This window comes from Biomphalaria glabrata, chromosome 3 (genome assembly GCF_947242115.1).
Source record: "Biomphalaria glabrata chromosome 3, xgBioGlab47.1, whole genome shotgun sequence".
NCBI lineage: Eukaryota > Metazoa > Mollusca > Gastropoda > Planorbidae > Biomphalaria > Biomphalaria glabrata.
The window spans coordinates 1,488,956-1,516,269 of record NC_074713.1 but is presented as its reverse complement, the minus strand read 5'-3'; the positions used below and the strand labels follow the sequence as shown (position 1 = coordinate 1,516,269).

The following is a 27,314-nucleotide window of genomic DNA, read 5'->3' as shown; positions in this document are numbered from 1 at the left end:
ATTGTAACATTCCTTAGTATAACACACTCTAAGTATAGCAGACATAATTGTAACATTTCTTAGTATAACACACTCTAAGTATAGCAGACATAATTGTAACATTCCTTAGTATAGCACACTCTAAGTATAGCAGACATAATTGTAACATTCCTTAGTATAACACACTCTAAGTATAGCAGACATAATTGTAACATTCCTTAGTATAGCACACTCTAAGTATAGCAGACATAATTGTAACATTCCTTAGTATAACACACTCTAAGTATAGCAGACATAATTGTAACACTCCTTAGTATAACACACTCTAAGTATAGCAGACATAATTGTAACATTCCTTAGTATAACACACTCTAAGTATAGCAGACATAATTGTAACATTCCTTAGTATAACACACTCTAAGTATAGCAGACATAATTGTAACACTCCTTAGTATTGCAGACATAATTGTAACACTCCTTAGTATAGCAGACATGATTGTAACATTCCTTAGTATAACAAACTCTAAGTATAGCAGACATAATTGTAACACTTGTTAGTATAGCAGACACTAAGTATAGCAGACATAATTGTAACACTCCTTAGTATAGCAGACATGATTGTAACACTCCTTAGTATAACAGACACTAAGTATAGCAGACATAATTGTAACATTCCTTAGTATAACACACTGTAAGTATAGCAGACATAATTGTTACATTCCTTAGTATAGCACACTCTAAGTATAGCAGACATAATTGTAACATTCCTTAGTATAACACACTCTAAGTATAGCAGACATAATTGTAACATTCCTTAGTATAACAAACTCTAAGTATAGCAGACATAATTGTAACATTCCTTAGTATAGCAGACACTAAGTATAGCAGACATAATTGTAACATTCCTTAGTATAGCACACTCTAAGTATAGCAGACATAATTGTAACATTCCTTAGTATAGCAGACACTAAGTATAGCAGACATAATTGTAACATTCCTTAGTATAGCACACTCTAAGTATAGCAGACATAATTGTAACATTCCTTAGTATAACACACTGTAAGTATAGCAGACATAATTGTAACATTCCTTAGTATAGCAGACACTAAGTATAGCAGACATAATTGTAACATTCCTTAGTATAACACACTCTAAGTATAGCAGACATAATTGTAACATTCCTTAGTATAACACACTGTAAGTATAGCAGACATAATTTTAGCATTCCTTAGTATAACACACTCTAAGTATAGCAGACATAATTGTAACATTCCTTAGTATAACACACTCTAAGTATAGCAGACATAATTGTAACATTCCTTAGTATAACAGACACTAAGTATAGCAGACAATTGTAACATTCCTTAGTATAACACACTGTAAGTATAGCAGACATAATTGTAACATTCCTTAGTATAACACACTGTAAGTATAGCAGACATAATTGTAACATTCCTTAGTATAACACACTCTAAGTATAGCAGACATAATTGTAACATTCCTTAGTATAACACACTCTAAGTATAGCAGACAATTGTAACATTCCTTAGTATAACAGACACTAAGTATAGCAGACATAATTGTAACATTCCTTAGTATAACACACTCTAAGTATAGCAGACATAATTGTAACATTCCTTAGTATAACACACTCTAAGTATAGCAGACATAATTGTAACATTCCTTAGTATTGCAGACATAATTGTAACACTCCTTAGTATAGCAGACATGATTGTAACATTCCTTAGTATAACAAACTCTAAGTATAGCAGACATAATTGTAACACTTGTTAGTATAGCAGACACTAAGTATAGCAGACATAATTGTAACACTCCTTAGTATAGCAGACATGATTGTAACACTCCTTAGTATAACAGACACTAAGTATAGCAGACATAATTGTAACATTCCTTAGTATAACACACTGTAAGTATAGCAGACATAATTGTTACATTCCTTAGTATAGCACACTCTAAGTATAGCAGACATAATTGTAACATTCCTTAGTATAACACACTCTAAGTATAGCAGACATAATTGTAACATTCCTTAGTATAACAAACTCTAAGTATAGCAGACATAATTGTAACATTCCTTAGTATAGCAGACACTAAGTATAGCAGACATAATTGTAACATTCCTTAGTATAGCACACTCTAAGTATAGCAGACATAATTGTAACATTCCTTAGTATAACACACTGTAAGTATAGCAGACATAATTGTAACATTCCTTAGTATAGCAGACACTAAGTATAGCAGACATAATTGTAACATTCCTTAGTATAACACACTCTAAGTATAGCAGACATAATTGTAACATTCCTTAGTATAACACACTGTAAGTATAGCAGACATAATTTTAGCATTCCTTAGTATAACACACTCTAAGTATAGCAGACATAATTGTAACATTCCTTAGTATAACACACTCTAAGTATAGCAGACATAATTGTAACATTCCTTAGTATAACAGACACTAAGTATAGCAGACAATTGTAACATTCCTTAGTATAACACACTCTAAGTATAGCAGACATAATTGTAACATTCCTTAGTATAACACACTCTAAGTATAGCAGACATAATTGTAACATTCCTTAGTATAACACACTCTAAGTATAGCAGACATAATTGTAACATTCCTTAGTATAACACACTCTAAGTATAGCAGACATAATTGTAACATTCCTTAGTATAGCACACTCTAAGAAAAGCAGACATAATTGTAACATTCCTTAGTATAACACACTCTAAGAAAAGCAGACATAATTGTAACATTCCTTAGTATAACACACTCTAAGTATAGCAGACATAATTGAAACATTCCTTAGTATAGCACACTCTAAGAAAAGCAGACATAATTGTAACATTCCTTAGTATAACACACTCTAAGTATAGCAGACATAATTGTAACATTCCTTAGTATAACACACTCTAAGTATAGCAGACATAATTGTAACATTCCTTAGTATAACACACTCTAAGTATAGCAGACATAATTGTAACATTCCTTAGTATAACACACTCTAAGTATAGCAGACATAATTGTAACACTCCTTAGTATAGCACACTCTAAGTATAGCAGACATAATTGTAACATTCCTTAGTATAACACACTGTAAGTATAGCAGACATAATTGTAACATTCCTTAGTATAACAGACACTAAGTATAGCAGACATAATTGTAACATTCCTTAGTATAACACACTCTAAGTATAGCAGACATAATTGTAACACTCCTTAGTATAGCACACTGTAAGTATAGCAGACATAATTGTAACATTCCTTAGTATAGCACACTCTAAGTATAGCAGACATAATTGTAACATTCCTTAGTATAGCACATATTACACCATGTATCTATTGTAAAAACCAATGGAATGCTACACAGATGAGCTGTACTGGAAGAAAGCCTACACTTTAAAGACCTCAGAAGAACAAGGGCAGGCTGTCCCAGAGTTCCTCCTTGACATCATCAACAACACAGTCACCTGCGGCAAGTCCATCAACTTGCTGCGTATTTGTAACCCTCAGGTGAGAAACATTGCTTAATCCACTCTTTGACTTTAAAAAATTTTCTTGATAAATTTAATCTTAAGTGTTAACTATGTTTTTCAATGTCATATCCCCTGTTGGTCACCAGGTTATGGAAAAAAAAACATATTGTAATAACTTAATGGAGGCTACTCAAGGAGGCAACGATGTTTATTTACATGGGGACATCACAAATACATAGAACAACATCTACCTTGAGCACAGTCTCTTCATATAATCTCTAGACTTTGGCAGAACTCTGTTATCTTCTACCTAGTCTAAACATCCTTCCTAGTCTAAACATCCTTCCTAGTCTAAACATCCTTCCTTGTGTAGTCTCTAATAGTGCGCACTTTCTGCACTAGCTTGGATGACGGTGTGCATGACAGGGTTATAACAATATGTTAGCATCTTTGGAGACAGATAAGTTTTGTTAATTAAATTTATTTTTTTAGGCTTATTTGATTAGCATATAGACAGCTTCCCTTCAGTGCTGGATTAAATGTTTGAATTGTCAACACTCATTTCATTGTTGACCTTTTGCCTTTGTTGTTACCACCGCCTTAACTTAGTCACGACACAGCCAAGAGATGTCCCTACGCCCCTTAACGTGATAGCTGTAGCACATACATGAATTACTGTTCTTTTTTATTGCAGCACTTCCTCTGTAATGTATCAGAGAGTAGCCTCCCTCCTGTGACCATCACCTACTCCCAGAGCTACATCAGAGAGATACACAGATACTGCGAGACATATGTCAGCAGAATGCAGCAAATCTCTAGACAGATAACTGAAGACAGGTAACTCTAAAACACTCATGTCTGCAATATAAACATTGGCTAGGATTTTCATTTGAGCTAGCTTTCAAAACAAATTCAATATTTTGGTTTAATTAGAAGAGTGCCATTAACCCAATAGCTACTATTTCTGGTTAGGAAAAACCCTTTATTGGCCCTAAGCAAAGAGGGATAACCCCGAATTTTAAAAATCCTTAAAAAATATTTATTTTGAAAAAATAATCAAATTTAAGATCTAATACATATAAACAAACAAACAACTTTAAGAAATAGAACGATTTGTCAAGTTAAAAAAATATATACTATAAAAAGCTTAAAAAATACTCATTTTCCCACGTGGGGGCTTACACATTGGGGCTATGGGCCTGTTCGTGTGAAAAAATTATTTAAGCAATAAAAATATTATTAAAAAATATTATTAAAAATAGAATTGGTAATCTCCAAAATGATTTGTAATCACGCTAGTAACGAGACTAGAAGAAATCTTCTTTTTAAAAAGTTTAAAGCAAGTATATTGAATAGGGGATTTTAGAAACGTTCTACAACGGTTTAGGACTGAAACGGGAAAAAGTTTCCAACTGCAGAAGGAGCTAATGGGTTAACAAGTCTCTGCAGCTTTCATTAAAATTGAAGGCTTATTTCCCCTTTTACATCTTCTCTTCAACTTTTAATTACAGTTCAAATAATTAGATTTTGTGTGTGTTTGTGTTTTGAATATTCTGAATATTTTAGTTTTGAATTACTTTAGTATTTTTTTTTTTGGAGGCCTGCTTGGCTTCTGTACTGGGGTTTCAGGTTCAAATCCTGGTGGAGACTGGGATTTTTTATTTTGGAACCTTTGGGCGCCTTTGAGTTTACCCAGCTCTGACATTCGTCAGAATCAACTCTTGCCCCTTTGATTGTCAGCCAAATGGTTTAGCCTCTCAGACACATCTCACATTTCATAGATGTATTTCAATTCGTCTAATAACTAATTACTTGTCGATCATTCAAAAAAAATGTTCATAAAAAAACAACCTGCTGCTCTCGATTCTTATCATTTGATTTATAATGATGAAACAGATGAGCAGACATCTGTAATAAATTGTGGTAACCACCCAATATAGATGGTGACAAAAAAATGTAAACCAGATTACTTCAGCTCTAACAACAACCTGCGACTTAAAATGTGAGCATTTAATTTGAAATTCATATGCTTCATCCTTTCCTGTGTTCATCAAAAATAAAATTCTGTTTTTTTTTTTAAACTTTGAAAGACAAGAGTTAATCAAAAGAGTCGAAAGAGAAAAGCAGGAACTCCAACACACCGCCAGAGTGATAGCACAGAGAGAAATCAGCAGACTACAAGGTAATCCTCTAGCTCTGATTGGATGCTTATTGAAAGCATATAATCTCCACAGCTCATCATGATGGGGATGTACTTTAATAGTTTATCTCGTCTGAATAATCTTAATATAGTCTCCTACTTATTGTATGTTGTATTGTCAAACCATGATTTGATTTATTTGTGTTAACCAGGTGTTATTGATGATAGAAAGGTCAAGGCTGATGCTAAGAAAAGATCTGAATTTGCTCGTCTGAAGAAACAGATGGAGGAAGACCTACAGGTAGACTCCCTTAAAATTTGATTGGAACATTTAAGGTGCATTTAGCGATGTAATATCAGATCAACTTTTTTTTTTTTTTTTGCTTTTGCTTTTTTTACTAACATTATCATAGAATAAGGAAGCATGGTAGCTGAATGTTTCAGACATTCACTTCTGGACCCCAAGAGTCTAAAATGCTTTTTTTTTTGGGCTTTGAAAAGGAGGCAATACATCCCTGCAATGAGAGATACAATATTAAATTTATTTAAAACAATATTTTATGGAAAAACTACAGCAACTCAGATCCAGTTGTTTATCATTTAATACCTGTTTTCAATTAGCATATTTAATTACCTGCGTGTTTTAAATTAAGATGTAAATATTTTCCTCTCACGTAAGTAAGTAGTAAAATACCTTAAAAATACCTTGAGATCAATTAGGGCAGGTCTGTTTCTATTTGAGGGTGTAATGTGGACTGCATAACTACCATCTTACCCCAACTAAAGTACCCATTAGAGTTGGGTGGACCCATGGCACCCTTAAAGTCCAGAAATTCAAAAACCCAGCTTTCACCAAGTTTTGAACTTCCCATCAAAGCTGCTTCCTGTGAATCTGTATATCATCATATCTTGTTTGTTTGAATAGTCAGACAGATACATTTGGAATCAATGTTATTTGAACATTCTCACACTTGATTGCACATTTTTCAGTCATGAAGGCAGAATTTCTTTCATAGCTAAAAGAAAAAAATGTTTTAGAGAAATTTGTATACACATCAGGTTAAAATCCTTGACAGCCCATATTGGTGGGAAGTGGGTAGAGAGGCCAAGTGCGCTTGAACTTGGCTTGTCTTGGCTACCTAGAAGGGGGCTCGAAGTTTGACACCCGACTTGGGAGTTGTGTTTACTGAGCGCCTAAAGGCAGCACGGAAAACCAACTCCTAGATAACTCCCCCCCCCCCCACACACTGGTCCACAAATGAGATTGGACCAAAAGCGCTCTGGGCATGCTATAAGCTTGAAAGTAGCGCTATATAAAAGCTATAATAATAATGTAAATAAGTTTGGCTAGCCAAAACTGTTGCAAGCTACTGGGTAATCTAGACCAAGTTTATTCAGAAAGTTGAACAAGGTTCAGTTCTTTTCAGTCAGTTGAGCTTTTCATGTCAGTGAATAGTTGTACCAGATTAAAGTTCATTTTACGGGCACGACATGGCCTAAATTGTGCCGATGTGCCAAAACTCAAACTCAAACTTAAAGTTCATTTTAATTTTTAGATTGTAATTAATACTGTGTTTCTAACTTAAATAATTGGATTATCTTGTTTTATTTATGTGGATTGAATTTTAAAAAGAATAAGTATTTAATCAGTAGTGGATAAATGAATATAATGCTTTATGTAAAGTAGAAAATAAAGCACCAGTAGTGCTGACAACTGCGATTCTGTGGAAAACTTTTAAGGAAAACTTTTTTATTTTTTTATCCTTTTAGAGACGTTCCGGTGAACAAGAAGAAGAGAGAGAAGCTGACCGCCAGTATATTGCCAGAATTAACAAAGAAGAAGATGCTTTGACAGAACATGAAATACAATTGGAGAAGCAGGCCAGGTTGGTCTAGTTTTTTTTGTTTTTAATGATTACTTTCTTAAAAAAATGTTAGAAATAGCTATTTTAAAAAAATGTATCTCTTTATTTGGGCATAAAACTATTTCCTCAAATACCATGATTTTTTAAGCTGTACTACTGAAATAAGTAATCTGCCAATATATAGTTTTCTCGGTTATTTTATTGTTTGACAATAAATTTGTCTGATGAGGATTTAAAACTTTTATCCTGTTTAAGGGTGTTAATTTCTTTCACATGACTTTATTTCGTTCATCACATTTTGTCCTGTGTTGACTGAGATCAATTGAGATAAACACCATGTTGTGTCCTATGTTGACTGAGATCAATTGAGATAAACACCATGTTGTGTCCTTTGTTGACTGAGATCAATTGAGATAAACACCATGCTGTGTCCTATGTTGACTGAGATCAATTGAGATAAACACCATGTTGTTTCCTATGTTGGCTGAGATAAATTGAGATAAACACCATGTTGTTTCCTATGTTGGCTGAGATCAATTGAGATAAACACCATGTTGTGTCCTTTGTTGACTGAGATCAATTGAGATAAACACCATGCTGTGTCCTATGTTGACTGAGATCAATTGAGATAAACACCATGCTGTGTCCTATGTTGACTGAGATCAATTGAGATAAACACCATGTTGTTTCCTATGTTGGCTGAGATAAATTGAGATAAACACCATGTTGTTTCCTATGTTGGCTGAGATAAATTGAGATAAACACCATGTTGTGTCCTATGTTGACTGAGATCAATTGAGATAAACACCATGCTGTGTCCTATGTTGACTGAGATCAATTGAGATAAACACCATGTTGTTTCCTATGTTGGCTGAGATAAATTGAGATAAACACCATGTTGTGTCCTTTGTTGACTGAGATCAATTGAGATAAACACCATGCTGTGTCCTATGTTGACTGAGATCAATTGAGATAAACACCATGTTGTTTCTTATGTTGACTGAGATAAATTGAGATAAACACCATGTTGTTTCCTATGTTGGCTGAGATAAATTGAGATAAACACCATGTTGTGTCCTATGTTGGCTGAGATCAATTGAGATAAACACCATGTTGTGTCCTATGTTGGCTGAGATCAATTGAGATAAACACCATGTTGTGTCCTATGTTGACTGAGATCAACATCACGTTGTGTCCTATATTGACTGAGATAAATTGAGATAAACACCATGTTGTGTCCTATGTTGACTGAGATAAATTGAGATAAACACCATGTTGTGTCCTATATTGGCTGAGATCAACATCATGTTGTGTCCTATGTTGACTGAAATAAATTGAGATAAACACCATGTTGTGTCCTATGTTGACTGAGATCAACATCACGTTGTGTCCTATATTGAATGAGATAAATTGAGATAAACACCATGTTGTGTCCTATGTTGACTGAGATAAATTGAGATAAACACCATGTTGTGTCCTATTTTGGCTGAGATCAACATCAGGTTGTGTCCTATATTGACTGAGATAAATTGTTACAGGGATGACTTGATAGCCTACTACACAGAACTTAGTGAAGAAGCCATTCACAGAGAGAGAGTTGCCTTGTGGAGAATCAGGAGGGCGCAACTGGAAAATGCAAGATTTTTATTTCTGGAAGCAGACGCAAAAAGATGGCAACAAGAATTGCAGAACTATCAGGTTTTTGTTTTTTGTTTTTCTTCTCAGGAAATTTCTTTTGCTTTAACATTATATTTCTTCTTGATATTTTTATTGGACATTATTTGATATTTAACATTTTTAATTAAAAATCTTTGGTGAGAGCCCATGGGAACGATGACCAGTTTTAACTGGACAAGATTTAAAAAAAAATGTTTCTTCATTTAAGTTAACAAATCTGGCAATATTAAGTCTGTATCTGACATGTGGAGACATTATTTGTCTGTATCTGAATGTGAAGTCATTATTTGTATCTGACATGTGAAGAAATTATTTGTATCTGACATGTGAAGACATTATTTGTATCTGACATATGCAGACATTATTTGTATCTGACATGTGAAGACATTATTTGTATCTGACATGTGAAGACCAGGGTTCGTAGCGCTCCTAAAAACTCCTAAAAAATGAAGTCTCCTAAAATCCTAAAATTCTCCTAAAAATTGCCGAAAGTCTCCTAAAATTTTGTCCACTCTCCTAAAATTTTTACCCAATATTTTTAAAAAAATATAATTTTGCTTATTTCTTGCTAAAAATGCTGACTGTGTTAATGAGCTGACCAGTGACGCTTCTACACCGCCTTTCACCCACGTGAAGCGCGACCTCGTGATTGAAGATGGCCTTGGTTCAAGCAAGCATTTCACCTGGCAGTATTTTTCTGAAGTCAGCGTAGAAATGTTTGTTTCCATTTATTGTTACCACTAAAGACGCGCTAGATCTAGTTTGTAGTGACTATTGTCTATAATTAGATCAATTACCAGACTAATTTGTAGGCTACACACCTCCGGGCCCTCCCTCACCGAAAAGTCCGCGAATTTTAGTGACTTATATCTAGACTCTAGATTTACTCGAAATCACTAGAATCTAGTGAAGATAATTCTCACACAGCCGTGAAAAGTCCGCGAAGTTTAGTGACATTGAGTTAGAATCTAGAGTCTAGATCTTCTGTAAATTTAGTGAAGATAATATTCACACAGCAGTGAAAAGTCCGCGAATTTTCTCGACTTTGATCTAGACTCTAGATTTATGCTAAATCACTAGAATATATATAGTGAAGATATTTCTCTCACAGCCCTGAAAAGTCCGCGAATTTTAGTGACTTAGATCTAGAGTCTAGATCTACTGTAACTTCAGTGAAGATAATTCTCTCACAGCCTTGAAAAAAATCTGCGCATTTTAGTGACTTAGATCAAGAGTCTAGATCCACTGTAGATTTAACGAAAATATTTTGCATGCAGCTGTGAAAAGTCCGTAAAAATTATTTCACTCGTAAAAGCCAGGGAAACTATATGGTTGAAAAAGATTCTGCTAGGAAAAAAATGCGAATAGATCTAATCCCCCCCCCCCATCCAAAAGCCATTTTTTAGTAAGCAAGTGTCAACTAAACATTCAAATAAACATATATTGCCCTATATATTACTGGCTCTGTTTATGAGAAGGATTTAAGTTAGCTAATAAAAGAATAAAACATTACCTCAAATGCACACCATGACTCTAGTATCTATAAGATACCCATAGGAACTAATAGTGTACATTTCCATCACAGAGAATACACATTATGAAGGCATCTCTAAGAATGTTTCTTATTTTAAAAAAATGGAAAAGCAACCATTTGTAATGTTCTTAAATAAATCTTTGAAAAAAAATGGTTGTTTGAGGTTTTGGGATGACAGTCAAGTTGTTACTTGTTTAAAAGATAACTTTCATTACAATATCTGTGGACACAACACAGCTGATAACATTGTTGCTGTGGCATATTGGCAAGATATTTATTATTTTAAAAATCAAATAACAATAATTGATTTGATAAATGCTTAGTTTTGTGTATGTTTTACTATGTATCACACAAATGGATAGGAAACACACACACACACATCATACATTTCATCCTTAAAAAACCTCCTAAAATCTCCTAAAATTTTGTCATGGAAAAGTGCTACTAACCCTGGAAGACATTATTTGTATCTGACATATGCAGACATTATTTGTATCTGACATGTGAAGACATTATTTGTATCTGAATGTGAAGTCATTATTTGTATCTGACATATGAAGACATTATTTGTATCTGACATGTGAAGACATTATTTGTATCTGACATGTGAAGACATTATTTGTATCTGACATGTGAAGACATTATTTGTATCTGACATGTGAAGACATTTGTCCAGCTATTAATATTTTTTATATTTTTTTACAACTAGGACAATGTTGATGGTCGACTCTCCCCTAGTCTTCCTCGATGGGCAGAGAAAGCCTCTCACAGAGAAGTGCCTCTTGAAGTTGATGATGTTGAAGAAATATCTATCCCCAGATGGGCAGCGAGGGAGTTGTCCAGTACCAGCAGTGCTGAGGACATTGGCATTCTCGATGATGATGTAGCCCTGCCCAATTGGGCCCTTAGAGCTGATCATTCCCCCCATCCACATACCAGAATTGTTTCTGGTGGGGGTGAAGATGACGGTAGTGACCCTAAAGATTTAAATATGGAAGATAATGAACCTATCAACAAGATACAACTGCCCAAACCTTCTAGCTCCACTGAAACATTTTATCAAGAATCAAAACCTCATATTCAAAAAGTGGGTGACAGTCATGTCAGCAATCAATCCACAGATGTGGTCACAGCAAAGCCAACGATCAAAATGGCGAAAGGTGTGGCAGCCTCGTCAGAGTCTCAGGAGGCTGTAACGAAACCTCACATTAAATCCTCCATCCACATGTCTGCAACTAAAGAATCGGATCCGTCTACCGCAGGTCACAGAACTCATCTCAAGTTTCAAGCAGGCCAGCAGGTTGGCCAAGAAAGCCACCAGGAGAGAGCTCTTGTTCCAAGGAAACAAAAAGGCTTTGTTAACATTTCATCTGAGACCGAGAGCAAAGTACTTCATTTTAATTTTTTTTTTATAGCTAGTTAGATTTCTCTAGGAATATTTTACTAATAAAATTTGAGACATGCAGTGAATGAAATGAAGTCCCACATAAAATTCCCTGTCTTAAAGCTCATGGAATGTTATTTAACTGATCTCCCTTAGATGCCTGAACAAGCTATTATAACCCAGTGGTGGAGGACCAGCCATTGGCTTGTCATTTTCTATTTTGCGCAATGAGGCCCAACTTTGACCTTGCTGTGGGGAGAAAGAGAAAATCTTGTCCCATTTTTTATGCCTGTTTCGGACTTTGACAGTTAAGGCGAGCCAATTTCTCTTGAGCTCTGTGGTAGCTTACATAAACTACTTAAGGCTTATAAGAGGGTGAATTTGAATATCTCACTCCAATGGAGTTAGGTGATGGTGGTTAAATTTACAATAGAAAATATATTGTATACTTATATATATGTATGTATGTGTGTATGTAAGTATATTTATAAATTATTAATATATATATAATATATATATATATATATAAATATATGTATATAATATATATAATAAGGCTTTTCATTCAGTCTGAAGATTATATTTAAAAAATTACAGATGTTAGTTCAAAAGAGAATACATTCTATGTGTCCCTGTGTCAATCTAGTCATGCATGTTAATGCTAGGTCACATGATTTATGAAGCATGGTAATCTGTATAAGACTTGATTTACATTTGGTTACACGTGAATTAATGGTTAACAAAACATTTAACAATGTATCTTCTCTGCTGGTCATCAGATGGTCATCAAGAAACCCAGCAAGTTTGGCCACATCTCCCAAGTGTCCAACTCCAGCTATGTTCTCACTGTGCCCAAGTTGAGACGGCAGAACCACCTGCACGCCAACATGGAGTCTAGCTATAAAGACTTTGCCATCAGGTCTCAAGTGCGTGCCAGCAAAAAAATGTTTGCCTCAAAGGAGAGTGGCGAGGCGGGCCAGCAAGAATATCGGCCACACATTCGCATTCTGGGCAATAGAAACGCAAACACAGAGTCTCTGCAGGTGGATGAAAATGCTTTGATTCGCCAAAAGTTTTTAGCCCAAAACTTTCGAGGCCATTCGTCAGACTCGACTGTCCAGAAACTGATTTACGGGGATGTTGACAGATTAAAAGCCATCTCTGAGGATCACACAGGTACATCTATCTAGTGATTGAAGTTTGTCTGAACACAAAACTTTACTGCCAAGTTTTTGTGGCTAGTCATTCCAAAGATTCTATATTTACTTTTTGCTTAACTTAATTGAATGCCTTGTTGTTTCAACATAATTTTATTTCTTTATTCAGTGCTTCAGTTTCAAACTTTTTTTTTTATTTGTTATGACCCAACTTGTACACTATTGAATTATTTAGTATTTGGCCCTCAAATTTTAATGATTGCCAGGATTCGCTAGCCGATAAAAAAATGTCATGTTACCAGGCATATCAAATAATGATGTGTAATAATGGCAGTCACGCATATGTGTATTTTTAACAAAGACAAACCATTTTTAATTTTCTGTTCTTTTGAATAAATGAATTTCTCTAATCTTAACTCTTTCTCTCCTAACTGCCGATACCAACGTTGATTCCTCGAGAATGTGGTCAATAATTACGGAGAGAAAGAGTTAATAATTATTTTGAATGAGACAGTGTAAATGTAAATTAGAAATACTCTTCCCTGTTATCTACTTTCTTACATTACAATAGAACAATCACGCTCAGTGTTGTCCTGTGACCTGTTCATATGTAATTGACTTGATTTACCTTTTTGGCATTGAAGTACATTGAGCCATTTAGGATGGCTGCCTGGTCGTGCGGTTTGTACGCTGGACTGTCGTTCAGATTTATCGATGGTCCCGGGTTCAAACCCTGCCCGCTCCCATCCCCCGTCATTCTGCGGGAGGTTTGGACTAGGAAGTAATTATCTTCAACTCTGAAGGAACATCCGAAACATGTATAACATTTTATTTTTTTTTACCTACTCCACAGATGGTCCACTGGACAGAATTAGTTTTAAGGCAAGACTTCCCTACACATCAGACTTGGATCCGGCAGATTTCCTTGAACTAGGTAAGTGTCTACTGGGCCAGCGGTGATTAGACTTGTTACATAAGATACTCTATCATATTCACTCTATGTGACATTCTTGCACATATACACACATATACTGTTGTGCCATGTTCCTTGTCTCTCTAAACCAGCGGTTCTCAACCTTTTATGCTCTGTGACCCCTTTTTACAATCCCCTGCTCCCACTTTAGTGGATTAAAGGTGATAATCTACAGAGCTCATTATCATATTAGAAGAAACAAATTATTGATTGGTCAATATCATTTGATTGCAAGGAACATTGAAATAATAGCCAAAGCACTTCAGATTTTACAAACATTCAATGCTCCGTATCTTAGTAAATGATTTGGGAGGGTAGAGATTACCAACAATAATTGAATATAACCTACATAACATTAACATTACATGCAGTAACATTACATATAACCTGACATAACATTAACTTTACGTAGCAATACATAACAATAACATAACATCAAACAAAATTATATAACATTGCATGACATTACATGGCATTATATAACATAACATTACATAATGTTACATAACATGCTCTTACTTAAACTTTTGAAAAAAATTATAAATGCCTTTATTTGATAGAGAACTGATGAAATGAACTTGAACTTTAGAGAGGGTCAAAGAAACATGATTTTTTTGATGACACTGTCCACACATTCAGTGAATGTTTTTTTTTTTTTAATTTACTCCATCTCCAGGGCAAGAACTTGTCTTGGATATTGTGCCCAATAGGTATGTGCTGGACTTGGGTAAAGATTTGGTAGATGCTGTCATCATCAGTCGAGACGAGATTGAGGCCCACATGTCGACTCCCTTGTCTGTACTGTTGAGCTGTTCCTTGACAGCACCCATTCAGGCTCAGTCAGTAGTGTATATAGTTTGTTAAAGTTTAGTGTAAATTGTAAAAACGTTTTTGTCATTTTGGTTGTAATTAAAAATTTGGAGACTTTGAATATTTTAACTTCTGACCCTAATTCAATCATTTACTGTTTTCCAGGATGTCGTTGGTCAATTCTGCGATTATCAATTATTTTACACAAGAATTGAAAGTGGACAGCCATTTTGAAGCAATCAAAAGATTTTTGTTGATGGCGGATGGAGATTTTGCGGAAATTCTCGCCAATATTTTATTTGAAAAGGTTTGGATGGGAAAAAAAATATTGTTATACATCCAGATGTTTTATTGTGTGTCTTTGACTTTCATACTGTAGGATCCATTCAGTAACAGTTGTTTCATTTATGTGTGTTGTGGACTGGGAAATATGTTTGAATGTGACATTTTATGTATGGTGTACAACAGTTTGTTTTATCCCCTCTTGTTTGATCTGCTCCCATTTGATTTTAGGCAATGTGTATTCAACTCAACATAGATCTAAAAAACTTTTAATCAAACCCAAAGATTAAAGTAAGAGTTCTTGTGAACTGTGTAGAGAAAGCTGTGACCTACATATTTCCCACATTCAATGCAGACAAAGCCAATGTCAGCTGGGGGATGATTTAAGTTTCTCTTTTGCTGTCTCTGCCTCTTGTTGACTGTAGCTTTCCTGTTTGTCCTGCATTTTTATAATTTTATAAGAGTTCTCCAGTTGTCAACATCACAGTAACAATTGAAACTATACATTAATTTAGATGACATATCTAGACAAATAAGCTAACTTTTTTGAACATTTCAATCTTTGGCTGACTTGATAGTGGGAATAAGTTAATGTTATATTGTATGTTAATTATATTATCATTAATATTACTAACTAAAAAGAAAATGCTATAAATGCTTGAGAAAAGTGGAGATAACTGATAAAGGAAGGCGAAATAAGTAAGGGTAGATTTAAAACTCTAATCCAGTAAACTCTTATGATTAACATTCAAATGGAAATTGGGGAATCACCACAAATAAAATTGTAAAAAAAAAAATTGACTTTCAAATAAAAAAAAATCTTTTTTTTAAGTACATATAGTTGTACGAAAGCATTTGAGTTGAATCATTGTGTTTGGATGTGTTGAAGTAATAGCATAGTGTTTAATGTGTTTAAAGTGTTCATTATCTTAAGAACAAATCTACATTGTTAATGATACAACCTCAGTTTGGTGTCTTTCTAGTGAACCTAAATATGTTTGACACTTTCAGCTTAAGTTTTGGTGTCTTTCTAGTGAATGTAAATATGTTTGACACTTTCAGCTTAAGTTTTGGTATCATTCTAGTGAACACAAATATGTTTGATACTTTCAGCTTAAGTTTTGGTATCATTCTAGTGACTGTAAATATGTTTGACACTTTCAGCTTAAGTTTTGGTATCATTCTAGTGAATGTAAATATGTTTGACACTTTCAGCTTAAGTTTTGGTATCATTCTAGTGACTGTAAATATGTTTGACACTTTCAGCTTATCACTAATCCTCTGCCCCAAGAAATGATCAACCCAGTCTTTCTGAATGGAGCACTGACCAAAGCCATCAGATCCTCCATTCATTCCGATGATGTCAATACAAAAAATTTGAATTTTGTGCTGAAAAGTCTTCCCTCGGTTCTTCTACCTAATGGTAAGTGTTACCAGACTTGAGGTGTATTACGAGACTTGAGTTGTGATAGTGTTGTAGTGTTGTGACTGAGGATGTGTGCTGTGCTATGTTATGAGACTTGAGGGGTGATAGTGTTGTAGTGTTGTGACTGAGGATGTGTGCTGTGCTGTGTTATGAGACTAGAGTTGTGATAGTGTTGTACTGTTGTGTCTGGAGATGTGTGCTGTGCTATGTTATGAGACTTGAGGTGTGATAGTGTTGTAGTGTTGTGACTGAGGATTTGTGCTGTGCTATGTTATGAGACTAGAGTTGTGATAGTGTTGTACTGTTGTGTCTGGAGATGTGTGCTGTGCTATGAGACTTGAGGTGTGATAGTGTTGTGACTGAGGATGTGTGCTGTGCTGTGTTACAAGACTAGTGATGTGACAGGAGACTAGTGATGTGACAGGAGACTAGTGATGTGACAAAAGACTAGTGATGTGACAGGAGACTAGTGATGTGACAAAAGACTAATGATGTGACAGGAGACTAGTGATGTGACAGGAGACTAGTGATGTGACAAAAGACTAGTGATGTGACAGGATACTAGTGATGTGACAAAAGACTAGTAATGTGACAGGAGATTAGTGATGTGACAGGAGACATGTGATGTGACAGGCAACTAGTTATTTGACAGGAGACTAGTGTTGTGATTGTTGTCAAAAGAGCTTAGATCCTATTTCAAAGTAAATTCTCTTGTTTCTCACAGACCCAAACTCACTGAAATGTCTGGAGCTTAGATACATTGTAAGTAGACACATTCTTTCCCTGATCAATTTAATTTTTTGAGACCCAGTGTTCAATGGAGCAGACAAATAGAAATCTGCTTGTTTCTGTTACCAAGGTTTAACTGGTTGTCATATGACCTGCACAATGACCAATCACCTTTCTCAAATCTATAATGTTTACCCATTAAAACTGGGTAGATTTGAGGACACTTTTAAAGCTTACATTAATAATCTCAGCATTTACCTGGATTGGCCCACAGTACCCCAGCAGAGTGCTATACATTCAGACACTTTGGAGCTTTTTTTTTTTTTAAAGAGATAATTGAGTGGAAGTTAACTATTGAATTGAAACCTTTATAGAACAGGAAAATCTAATTTCCATTAGTTGATTTGATACCTTTAGCCACGACCTATATATTTTTATTTCAAATCTACTTGCAATCTAAACATAGGGGAAAAGGCTTCAGTTTGAAGCACCAAGCAGAAGGGTTGAAAATTTTTTTTTCCTTTTTTAATCATGAGAATTGTCTTTCTTAATTCTAAGGATGGAGTTCTCTGAAATAAACTGCACATCCATATCAGGCAGTTAGTTTATTTTCTAAAAGAGTGTACTGGGGCCAGTATGTTGTTTGAGCCTCTGCATTAAGTATGCATCTTTGAAGGAAGTAGTCAGCATTCTCTGGGGGATATTCCACAAGGGATTTTGTTTTGTTTGTTTCATTTTTCATCTCATTCTGCTGGGCTCTGTACGGAGGCAAAAAAATGATAGCTTAACCAATTTTTATGTATGGCACTGTTTCCTATATCTATCTGTATGTAAAAAAAAAAAAAAAACCACATCCCGGTAGATTGGTTGGAGCTAGTTCTGCTATGATGTTGTACTGACGTGTTGGACCTTTGAGAGTTTTAATTCAGGATCAATAGTCAACTATTTAGTACAGAAATATTCAAACCTTACTTTAAAAAAAAATGTACCTTATATACTACATAGATCAGCGGTTCTCAACCTTTTATGCTCGGCGACCCCCTTTTTTACAATCCCCCACTCTTCCGCGACCCCGCACACACACACACACATACAGCAATAGAAGAATAGACAATAACAATCCTTATTTTCGATGGTCTTAGGCGACCCCTGGCAAATCATCAATCGACCCCCAAGGGGGTCGCGACCCGCAGGCTGAGAACCCTTGCCATAGACTGAATATTAGGTCTTATCCCAGAAGACAATGTTAATAGTGCTAGTGATGTTAAATCAGCATTGACTTTATTGTTTTCTCCTCTGCTAGGTGAGCTGGCCACTGACCATTGTATTTAATGAATCCTGCATGAAGAAGTATTACAATATCTTCAACTTCCTGCTCCAGATCAAGAGGGTTGTCTGGGTTTTAAAAGATGTTTGGCATCAGTTGAAGAGAGATGGTAAGTCAGTAAATCAAATCTAGAGAGTTGTCTGGGTTTTTTTTTTTAAATGTTAAACATCAGTTGAAGAGAGATGGTAAGTCAGTAAATCAGATCAAGACAGTTGTCTGGGTTTTTTAAATGTTAAGCATCAGTTGAAAAGAGATGGTAAGTCAGTTATTTAAAACAAAATTTCCATATCTTAATTTTGCATATTGAAGTTGCTTGTAACTTAAGAAACACTCAGTGAAATCAGGTTTGAACTGTGGACATTCATTTGGGAGTAAGTGTCTGTACAAAGTTGTCTTGCTGCCTTTGCTTCATGTTCAACATTCTGTACATTCACCATCTAATTGATTATTAACAAATAGTGTAATATCCCCAGCTGTGATACACAAGGCAGGAAACTCTGCGCAATTCAGACAGCTTCAGCTTTATAGGTCAGTGATACTCTTGTGTTTTTATAACTGCAGTTCTAGAGTTTGTTTTGTTGAAATTAGATCATCATAGACTGTATCTGACATTCTGAGATATTACTTAGCTTTGTCTTGTATATTAACATATTAGACTGTGTGGGACATTCTGTACTGAAAAGAAAATGGTTGCACATATGGTTTATATGATCATCCTGTTATTGACATTATATATTCTTTGTCTTACAACATCAAAGACTGTAGTATTTAAGAGTTTGGAAGACACTTAGACAACATTTGTTTTGTTTCATCAGGCAAGAGATGCAACATTTTGTGAAGATGATGCAAGGCTACATCACCAATCAGGTCATCCATGTGTCCTGGCAGGAGTTCCAAGCTGATCTGAACCAACCCATTGATGGCCTTGACCAGCTGTGTTCTCTACATGAACGATTTGTGGACAGGTCACTCTTCAGGTCAGTACTAAGTCGACTTTCAACAAGCTTACATTTCCAATGAAGAACATTTTTTTTGAAATACAGATTATAGATAATTTAGTTAATTTTTGTTAAACACATGTGTAAAAATTATTAAAAAAAAAAACAATATATTTTCAAGATTGATAGGTGGTCAGTCTCTCTGTAAATTGGTGGGCAGGGGGGGAGGGAGTCTGAAAAGGATTTGATTCTAAAAGTTTTTTTTCAAGAACCAGAAGACTTGTATTTGAGTCTAACCACTCTGTTCCTATGACAATACAAGTTTTCAGATTTATTTGTCAAACATCATCTAGCAAAATTTTATCAAGCGGGACTTTTATAAGGCTGTACATGACTGACTGACTGACACTAGAGCAGTGATGCCCAACCTAATTCAACCTGCGGGCCAAATTAATTTCCGACACTCGTGTCGCGGGCCACAAGACTGAAAAGGTACAAAAACGAAAAAAAAAATGACATGAAACAATTTTAATAGAAACCAGTTGATCTAGTAGTTTCTACTTACTGTGCTTACATTAATTAATAGGATATCTGAAAGATATCTTTTTTTTCTTTTTTGCGTTGGAAACTGGTTTCATTTTTCTACTTAAAATGCGAGCAAAATTATAGCTAGCTATATATTTTATGTAGATAGCTATATATAATATGTAAATATTCCCATCGATCCTCCAATTTCTAGGCGTAGTTTAAAAATCTTTTTATTCGCGCACAAACTTAGAATGACATAATATTTTATATGTTTTATAATGCCGTTTATCTGTTGTTTAAAAAAATACAACGGCTACAATTTCTATACAAATCAAATATGTTGGCTTATTATCGTTTAAAAAAAAAATGAGATTCTAAATTCCACTTCAACTCTCCCATTTCATAAACGTATAAATGTTAAAAGTCATGGTGCCAATCCATCAGAGGGCCCTAACATTATAAGTAAAATACATTTCTCAACATTTTTTTTTTTGGAAAAGAGGGGGATTTTTTACTTTTTGTGCCGACGTTTCGGCGGGCCGGATGGAACCAAGTTGCGGGCCGGATCTGGCCCGCGGGCCGTATTTTGGGCATCACTGCACTAGAGCATTATTTATAATTTAATAGAGAAATAATCAGACTCATCTCTCTTGAGGTGCTTGCTCCTGTCGTAAAGACCCGGACACAAATGTGCTTGGTTATGTTATTGTATAAATGGGATCACAGTCATTAACTATTAGGTTCACTTTGCAAAGCTGTTGAAATGTATTTGTTTTACGGATTAAAGGCAGCTAGATCTGTTTTGTTGTATAGCAGACTTCTCCCGTGTCTTTCCCCAGATGTCTGCTGGACAATAAAGCTGTGAAGGTGATGAAGATCATCCAAGACATCTTCTGTCTCATCTTGAAGTTCAGGTCCCAGCTGGTCAGTGCCCAGTGGCAGCAAGATGCTGGACAGAAGACTGTGGTTCATGGAAACTTTGCTGTCATGGTCAACACCTTCCAGTCTTTTCACATGTACAGCGTGTTCTTGTTTAAAGGTGAGATGACCTGACCTTCACATTGGCTTCTAGAATAAATCTTTTTTTAAAAAAAGCTCTTGCTACTTTCTTTCCATTTAGCGTTACCTTTTACCTAGACCTATCCCTTAGTCTGTTGAACCGTTGGGGCACCAAGCAAGACTTGTCAACTGTCTTTCTCCATTCCTCCCTGTCTTTTGCCTTAGTTAGAACCTATTTCAATCAATGGCAGGCCCGTCCATTCTTTTATGTTGTCCTCCCATTGCTTGCTCTGTCTGCATCTTCTTCTTTTTCCTGGTACTGTTCCCTGAAGGAAGGTCTTTGCGAACCCCGAAGATCTTGTAATATGGCCATAGATTTTTTTATTAAGTTGTTTCCCTTGTCTACTCATTATTACTTTCCCTTTTTTTAAACTTGAAGTGAGACATGGTGTATGAGCTGTAAAGCACTTGTTTCCATACCAAGAGGTCCTAGGTTCAAATCAAAATGAAGCCTGGGACTTAGAACTTCAGGATGTTTAAGTCGCCACTGAGTCTTCTCAACTTCAATGAAAAAAAAGGGGGAGGATTCCTGGATTACTCACAAAAAAAAAAAAAGAAATATACCCCCTGTAAAAAAAATCAAATGGCATAGTAGGTGTACAATGCTAGTTCTCAAATGAAATGAAAAAATCTGCAACAAAAATGATTTTTAATGTCACCATTGACACAATTGACCACGTGTGGTTATAGTGTGTGGCTCATAGCATTACTTGACCATTCCATCTGATTGTAACATTTAATACTAAGTAAAGTAAAATAAAACATACAGAAAAACAATAAATGATAATTGTCTTAAGATGAATTGGAATCATTCTTGGATGACTGCCTGGTCATGCGGATTGCGGGCTGGACTGTTGTTTGGATTTATCCATGGTCCCGGGTTCAAACCCTGCCCGCTCCCATCCCACGTCATCCTGCGGGAGGTTTGGACTAGGAAGTAAACTATCTTCAACTCTGAAGGAACATCCGAAACATGTAAAACATTTTACAAACATTTTTCTTATCTTCAGTGAGACAGATATTATACCATTGTGTTGTCTATTTCAGTGGTGAGTCGGCTCTCACAGAAAGGTTACCAGCCCCACCTCCAGGAGTTACTCTTACAACTAAACTTCAATAACTATTACACGCAGGCCAGCGACTAAGTTGAAGGGTTACGTAAACAACAAATCAAGTGCAATACCAAGGGACACAATTCTGATAGGTTCCGAATAGCAGTACAAGTAATATCCAAGAAATACAACGCAGTATTTGACTACTATCAGGTGCTTTACTACTGTCAACTTTGACCCAGAATCAGGGGCATTACCATTTAATCTAGACCACAAATTGCATGCCATACAAAGATTGGCATTCATTTGTACTGGTCTTCATAATATTTTTTAGTTTGATAATACATCAGAAAATTCAGAAACATCTAAAGCGTGCTAGGCTTATACATGTTCTTGTATTTCTATCTGCATGTAGACTACATGTGATAGAAACGAGAACCACTGTTCACACGTAGGCAAACTCTGTGACTTAACAAAATAAAAGACCTTATAATGTTAATTGACTGTTCATTGTGTATAAGGGATTAAATCTGAACAGAAGCACAGTATAGGCATTATTACAGAAGATGTAAGTCTGTAAAAGATTCTTTATAAATGGTTATGTAAGGGTTGGGCTGGCTGTGAGGCTCACTGTGTCCCTTGTATTAATATTACTAAATTGAATTCCAAGCAGACTTTACTGTTATCTGCTCATTGGTGCTTTTGCCCAAAGGCCGGTTTAGCAAATTTTTCCCTGCCCAGAATGGAATGTTTACGAATTGTTTGAAAGGATTCTTGTATTATGAATGCCCATGAATTAAGCACATGGTGCTGTTCCTCTAGTGTTCACAATAGCACTGAATTGTCAGGAGCATGTGAACAAGTCTCTGAACACAAAATATTGTATCGGAAAAAAAAATATTCGTTACTATATCAACTGAAAAAGTTTTGTTTGCTGTGACTATTTAAGTATAGGTTTCCATTTTCTTAAATACAACAATGGAATATCTTTTTTATGCCAACTTTTCCCTAACAAAACATGAATCAAAAAAAAAAAAAATATATTTTATCAATTAGTGGCAATTAATGAATTTTGTTTTATGTAGACTATATTTAAAAAAAACTCACTGGGCTTGTGAGATCTCTCTTAGAAAAGGGGAGCTAAGTAAGCTATGGGTTAAGAATTGTGAAATACCCAGAGTTAAATGAAATATTTAAATGTTACTGTAAAGATTCAATTTAAGACTGTAGGTTGATGTAAAGATTATATCAAAAACTATGTTTATCAATCAATTATAAAGAAAACTTCCCATTGGATTCGTTAATTAACATTGTCTTAATCACCATTTTACACACATGATTTCCTTTCTACAATTATTTATTTACTTCCATCAGTATACCGTAATGTTATACTACAAAGACTAAATAGATGTTCCACGAATGATTGGAATAACCTCTTGAATTAACCTCTCTTAAAAATATGCAAAGTGTTCCTCTAAGTACTCAGAATGTGCAAAGTGTTCCATTCTGGAAAACGTTTGGGAAACACTGAGTGAGTTAATGAATTATCCCATCACATTTACATTCCAAAAGATAAATGAAAAAAAAAAAAACATTCTACAGCCGTCTCCTATTATTATTATTATTATTATAGCTTTTTTATAGCGCTACTTTCATGCTTATAGCATGCTCAGAGCGCTTTTGGTCCAATCTCTTTTGTGGACCAGGGGGGGAGAGGGGGTATCTAGGAGTTGGTTTTCCGTGCTGCCTTTAGACTCTCAGTAAACACAACTCTGCCCGAGTCGGATGTCGAACCTCGAGCCCCCTTCTAGGTAGCCAAGCCAATCCAAGTTCAAGCGCACTTAGCCTCTCGACCACACTTCCTATAACACAGTTAAAGTTTTTTTTAAAGTACTTTTGATATTTTGCTTGTTTTATATTTGTATATCAAAATATAAGTTTGCTATTAAAAGCATGTATATATAACTTAACTATTTACAAATAAATATGTATATGGACTTGTGTATATAACAATAGGCCTCTGTACATGATCCTAATGTAAAATCATCTATTCTATTATGATGTGTATATAGATGTAAGCAGTTCCTGGTTATTGTATCAGCTTGCTGTTATCATTTTATTTGTAATAATTTAAAAACTGTAAATAAACAAATCACTCTCAATAATGAAAGAGTTAATTGTGTAGAGCTTTGGCTACATTTTGCTCATGCCAGATTTTTTTTTTCATTTTTGCCAAAATAAAACAAAAAAATACAAAAACGTTTTGGTATTAAAAAAAAGCACTATACAACTAGATCTACGTGTATGGTTCTGCAATAATGGGCTATAGATCTAGTCCAAAAGCTAAAAAAAAAAGTTTAGTTATACAAATCAAAGTTCCGAAATAATTGTACTCGAGGTCTCTTTAGAAAGAATATTTCTTCCAAAGTTTCAGAAAAATTGTTCTTTAGTCTTGGAACGTGAAGAAATCTGAGAGATCTTAGCCAAAAAAAAAAATTGTTTTGTCGTTAGAAAAAAAATGACATCATCAAAAAACAGTTGTGTTATGGTCGATGCCACTGCAACTGGCCGTGAATGCCTCCTGGATCTCAATGGACAGCAGCAGACAACTTGTCATTCACTGTTCACCTGTCGTCCATTATTCCCCCTTTCACCTGGTACATTTTTTTTCTCTTCGCGTTATAGACAAGAAAGAGACGCTGGTTCGAGAGTTTGTTTTTTTTTTTTTCCTCGCTATCATATCTAGTGGTTAGTAGCACGCGCTTGCCTTCTCACGTCTGCTAGATAGCCTCGTTCCAGACATTTTGGCGTCCATGTTGTAACATCGTTTGTATATAGCCTTTAACAATTCACACAATGTGGTTAAAAAAAAAAGAAAGTTCAATTGATTCTTTTATGTTATGTTAAAAGGCGGGATTTGATTTGTGCAAATAGAAAGAAATGCTGGACTGGATTTATAATTGATACATTTTCTTTATCTAAAGCACATAAGGAAAACCTTGGAAAAGTGCAATTGACTCTTTTTTTTTTCACTAAATCTATAGAATACTTAAAAAAACAAAAAGCGTTTTTTTTTTTTTTTTTTTTTTTTTGGGGGGGGGGGGGGGTTAGTAAATGTGTCTAACTTTCTAAAAGCCTATCGCTTGAAGTTGCCTGGAATACCAAGAATAGCAACATTACGTAAGGCTTGGGCGTAGCCAGGGGTAGGGGGTAATTTTAAACCCCCCTCCAAAATTTACGATAAACCCCCTTCTTCAATGTCAAAAAAGCAAATTACAAACTCAAAATTCTATGAGTGTAGCCAAAAGGGGTCTTGAGTTTAACCCCCCCCCCCCTTTTTCCAGTGGGGTTTGAAGCTAAACAGAATCTTCTTCGATATAAAAAAAAAAGCAAATTACTTTAAAATCTATGAGCGTAGCCAGAGTGGTTTTGAGTTAAAAATCCCCTACAGAGAGTTTTGAGGTTGAAAACCTCTCTATTCAATACTATTCTAAAGCAAACTACAGTCACCAAATTTTATGACCGTAGTTAAATGGGGTTTTGAATTTTAAGATATTTTTTAGTTTAAAACCCCACAACAGATGATTTTGACGATAAAACTTCCCTTTTCGATATAAAATCTATAGCAAAATATTGTCACCTAATTCCAAGAGCGTAGTCAAGAGAGGTTACAGATTTCTACCATTTTTTACCATTGGATGGCTGCCTGGTCGTGAGGTTTGCACGCTGGACTGTCGTTCGGATTTATCGATGGTCGAGGGTTCAAATCCTGCCCGCTCCCATCCCCCGTGGTCCTGCGGGAGGTTTGGACTAGGAAGTAAACTATCTTCAACTCTGAAGGAACATCCGAAAACATGTAAAACATTTTACAACATTTCTTTTACCAGTGGGCTGGGCTCCATTAATAAAGTGCAGTGAATAGTCATCTGTCGAAATTGAAAAATACTAAATGTGGCTCAACAAAGACGGCTAAGACAGATTTTAGGAGTCAGTCATAGAGATCGGGTCTAAATCAAGGAAATCCTATGCCGAACTGGGAGTCGACCTCTAAGTAAGGTTGTGAAACAGCGTCGTATGAGGTTTTCGGGACATGTTCTCCGACAAAATGAATTACTCATAATAAGAGTTGCGATGACATCCTAGTACAACTTGGCGCCTCACTTTCATGGAGGTCCTCAGAGCAGGTGGGAAGAGGCTTCAGGCATTGCCAGTGACAGATTTTTGTGGAAACAAATTGCCGCCAAATACGCCGAACGGTGCGGGAGGGTCTAAGTCAGTAAGAATAGCAGATTAGGTTTTTGAAATAAAACTTTTTAATATCATGATAATGCACCGTAGATACCTCAGAATATGCATTTTGTTGGCTTTCAATACCGGAAATACACACAGACACACATAAGTATTTTTTTCCGCCGGAGGGGGGGGGGGAAGAAAAAATAACCCCTAGCCCCCCCCCCCCGAAAAAAATCCTGGCAACGCCCATGACGTAAAGGGCGTGGTAGCTGACTAGCTGAATGGTATAGCTCTTGACTTCCGAATGGGGGGGGGGCAGTGGCTTGGCTGGGGGGGGGGGAGAGAATTTGAAAAAAATCCCCCCCCCCGGGGCCTCCAAATGAGTGGGTTTTTTTACATTAAAAATTAAATATTACGCAAAATGAAGGGGCCCCCAAAAGAGATCAATCCCCTGGGCCCACAAACGATGGAAAATTCCTAGCTGCGCCCCTGAGGGGAGGTCTCAGGTTCGAATTAGGGATTTTTAACTTTCAGGATTTTTATTTTTTAGGATGACCCAGAACTCACTCACTACCTGAAAGTAAATGTGGTTGGTCGTTGTTTCGACCGTTCATGATATCCACATAAACGGTCGGCCCTAGAAACAGACGAGCCCTACATCATCTGCCCTATTGATCGTAAGGTCTGAAAGGGCTAATTAACTCTTTCTTTTAACATTGC

At 35.6% G+C, this 27,314-nt stretch overlaps 1 protein-coding gene across 4 annotated transcripts in view; it reads left to right on the top strand.

Annotated features, from left to right (window-relative positions):
- The window catches only part of LOC106069281 (gamma-tubulin complex component 6-like), a 33,662-nt gene extending 10,193 nt beyond the window's left edge, over positions 1–23,469 (top strand). For all 4 annotated transcript variants that reach the window (XM_056022840.1, XM_056022839.1, XM_056022842.1 and 1 more), the window contains exons 16-33: positions 3,375–3,517; positions 4,175–4,317; positions 5,571–5,662; positions 5,833–5,921; positions 7,391–7,506; positions 9,024–9,183; positions 11,406–12,083; positions 12,860–13,256; positions 14,091–14,171; positions 14,887–15,049; positions 15,186–15,327; positions 16,569–16,725; positions 17,453–17,490; positions 18,761–18,893; positions 19,258–19,312; positions 19,600–19,761; positions 21,090–21,289; positions 22,357–23,469. In XM_056022840.1, the coding sequence (XP_055878815.1) occupies positions 3,375–3,517; positions 4,175–4,317; positions 5,571–5,662; positions 5,833–5,921; positions 7,391–7,506; positions 9,024–9,183; positions 11,406–12,083; positions 12,860–13,256; positions 14,091–14,171; positions 14,887–15,049; positions 15,186–15,327; positions 16,569–16,725; positions 17,453–17,490; positions 18,761–18,893; positions 19,258–19,312; positions 19,600–19,761; positions 21,090–21,289; positions 22,357–22,454 (3,047 nt within the window). In that variant the 3' untranslated portion in view covers positions 22,455–23,469. The remainder of the gene's footprint in view (positions 1–3,374; positions 3,518–4,174; positions 4,318–5,570; positions 5,663–5,832; positions 5,922–7,390; positions 7,507–9,023; positions 9,184–11,405; positions 12,084–12,859; positions 13,257–14,090; positions 14,172–14,886; positions 15,050–15,185; positions 15,328–16,568; positions 16,726–17,452; positions 17,491–18,760; positions 18,894–19,257; positions 19,313–19,599; positions 19,762–21,089; positions 21,290–22,356) is intronic.
- The last annotated feature ends 3,845 nt before the right edge of the window (positions 23,470–27,314 follow it).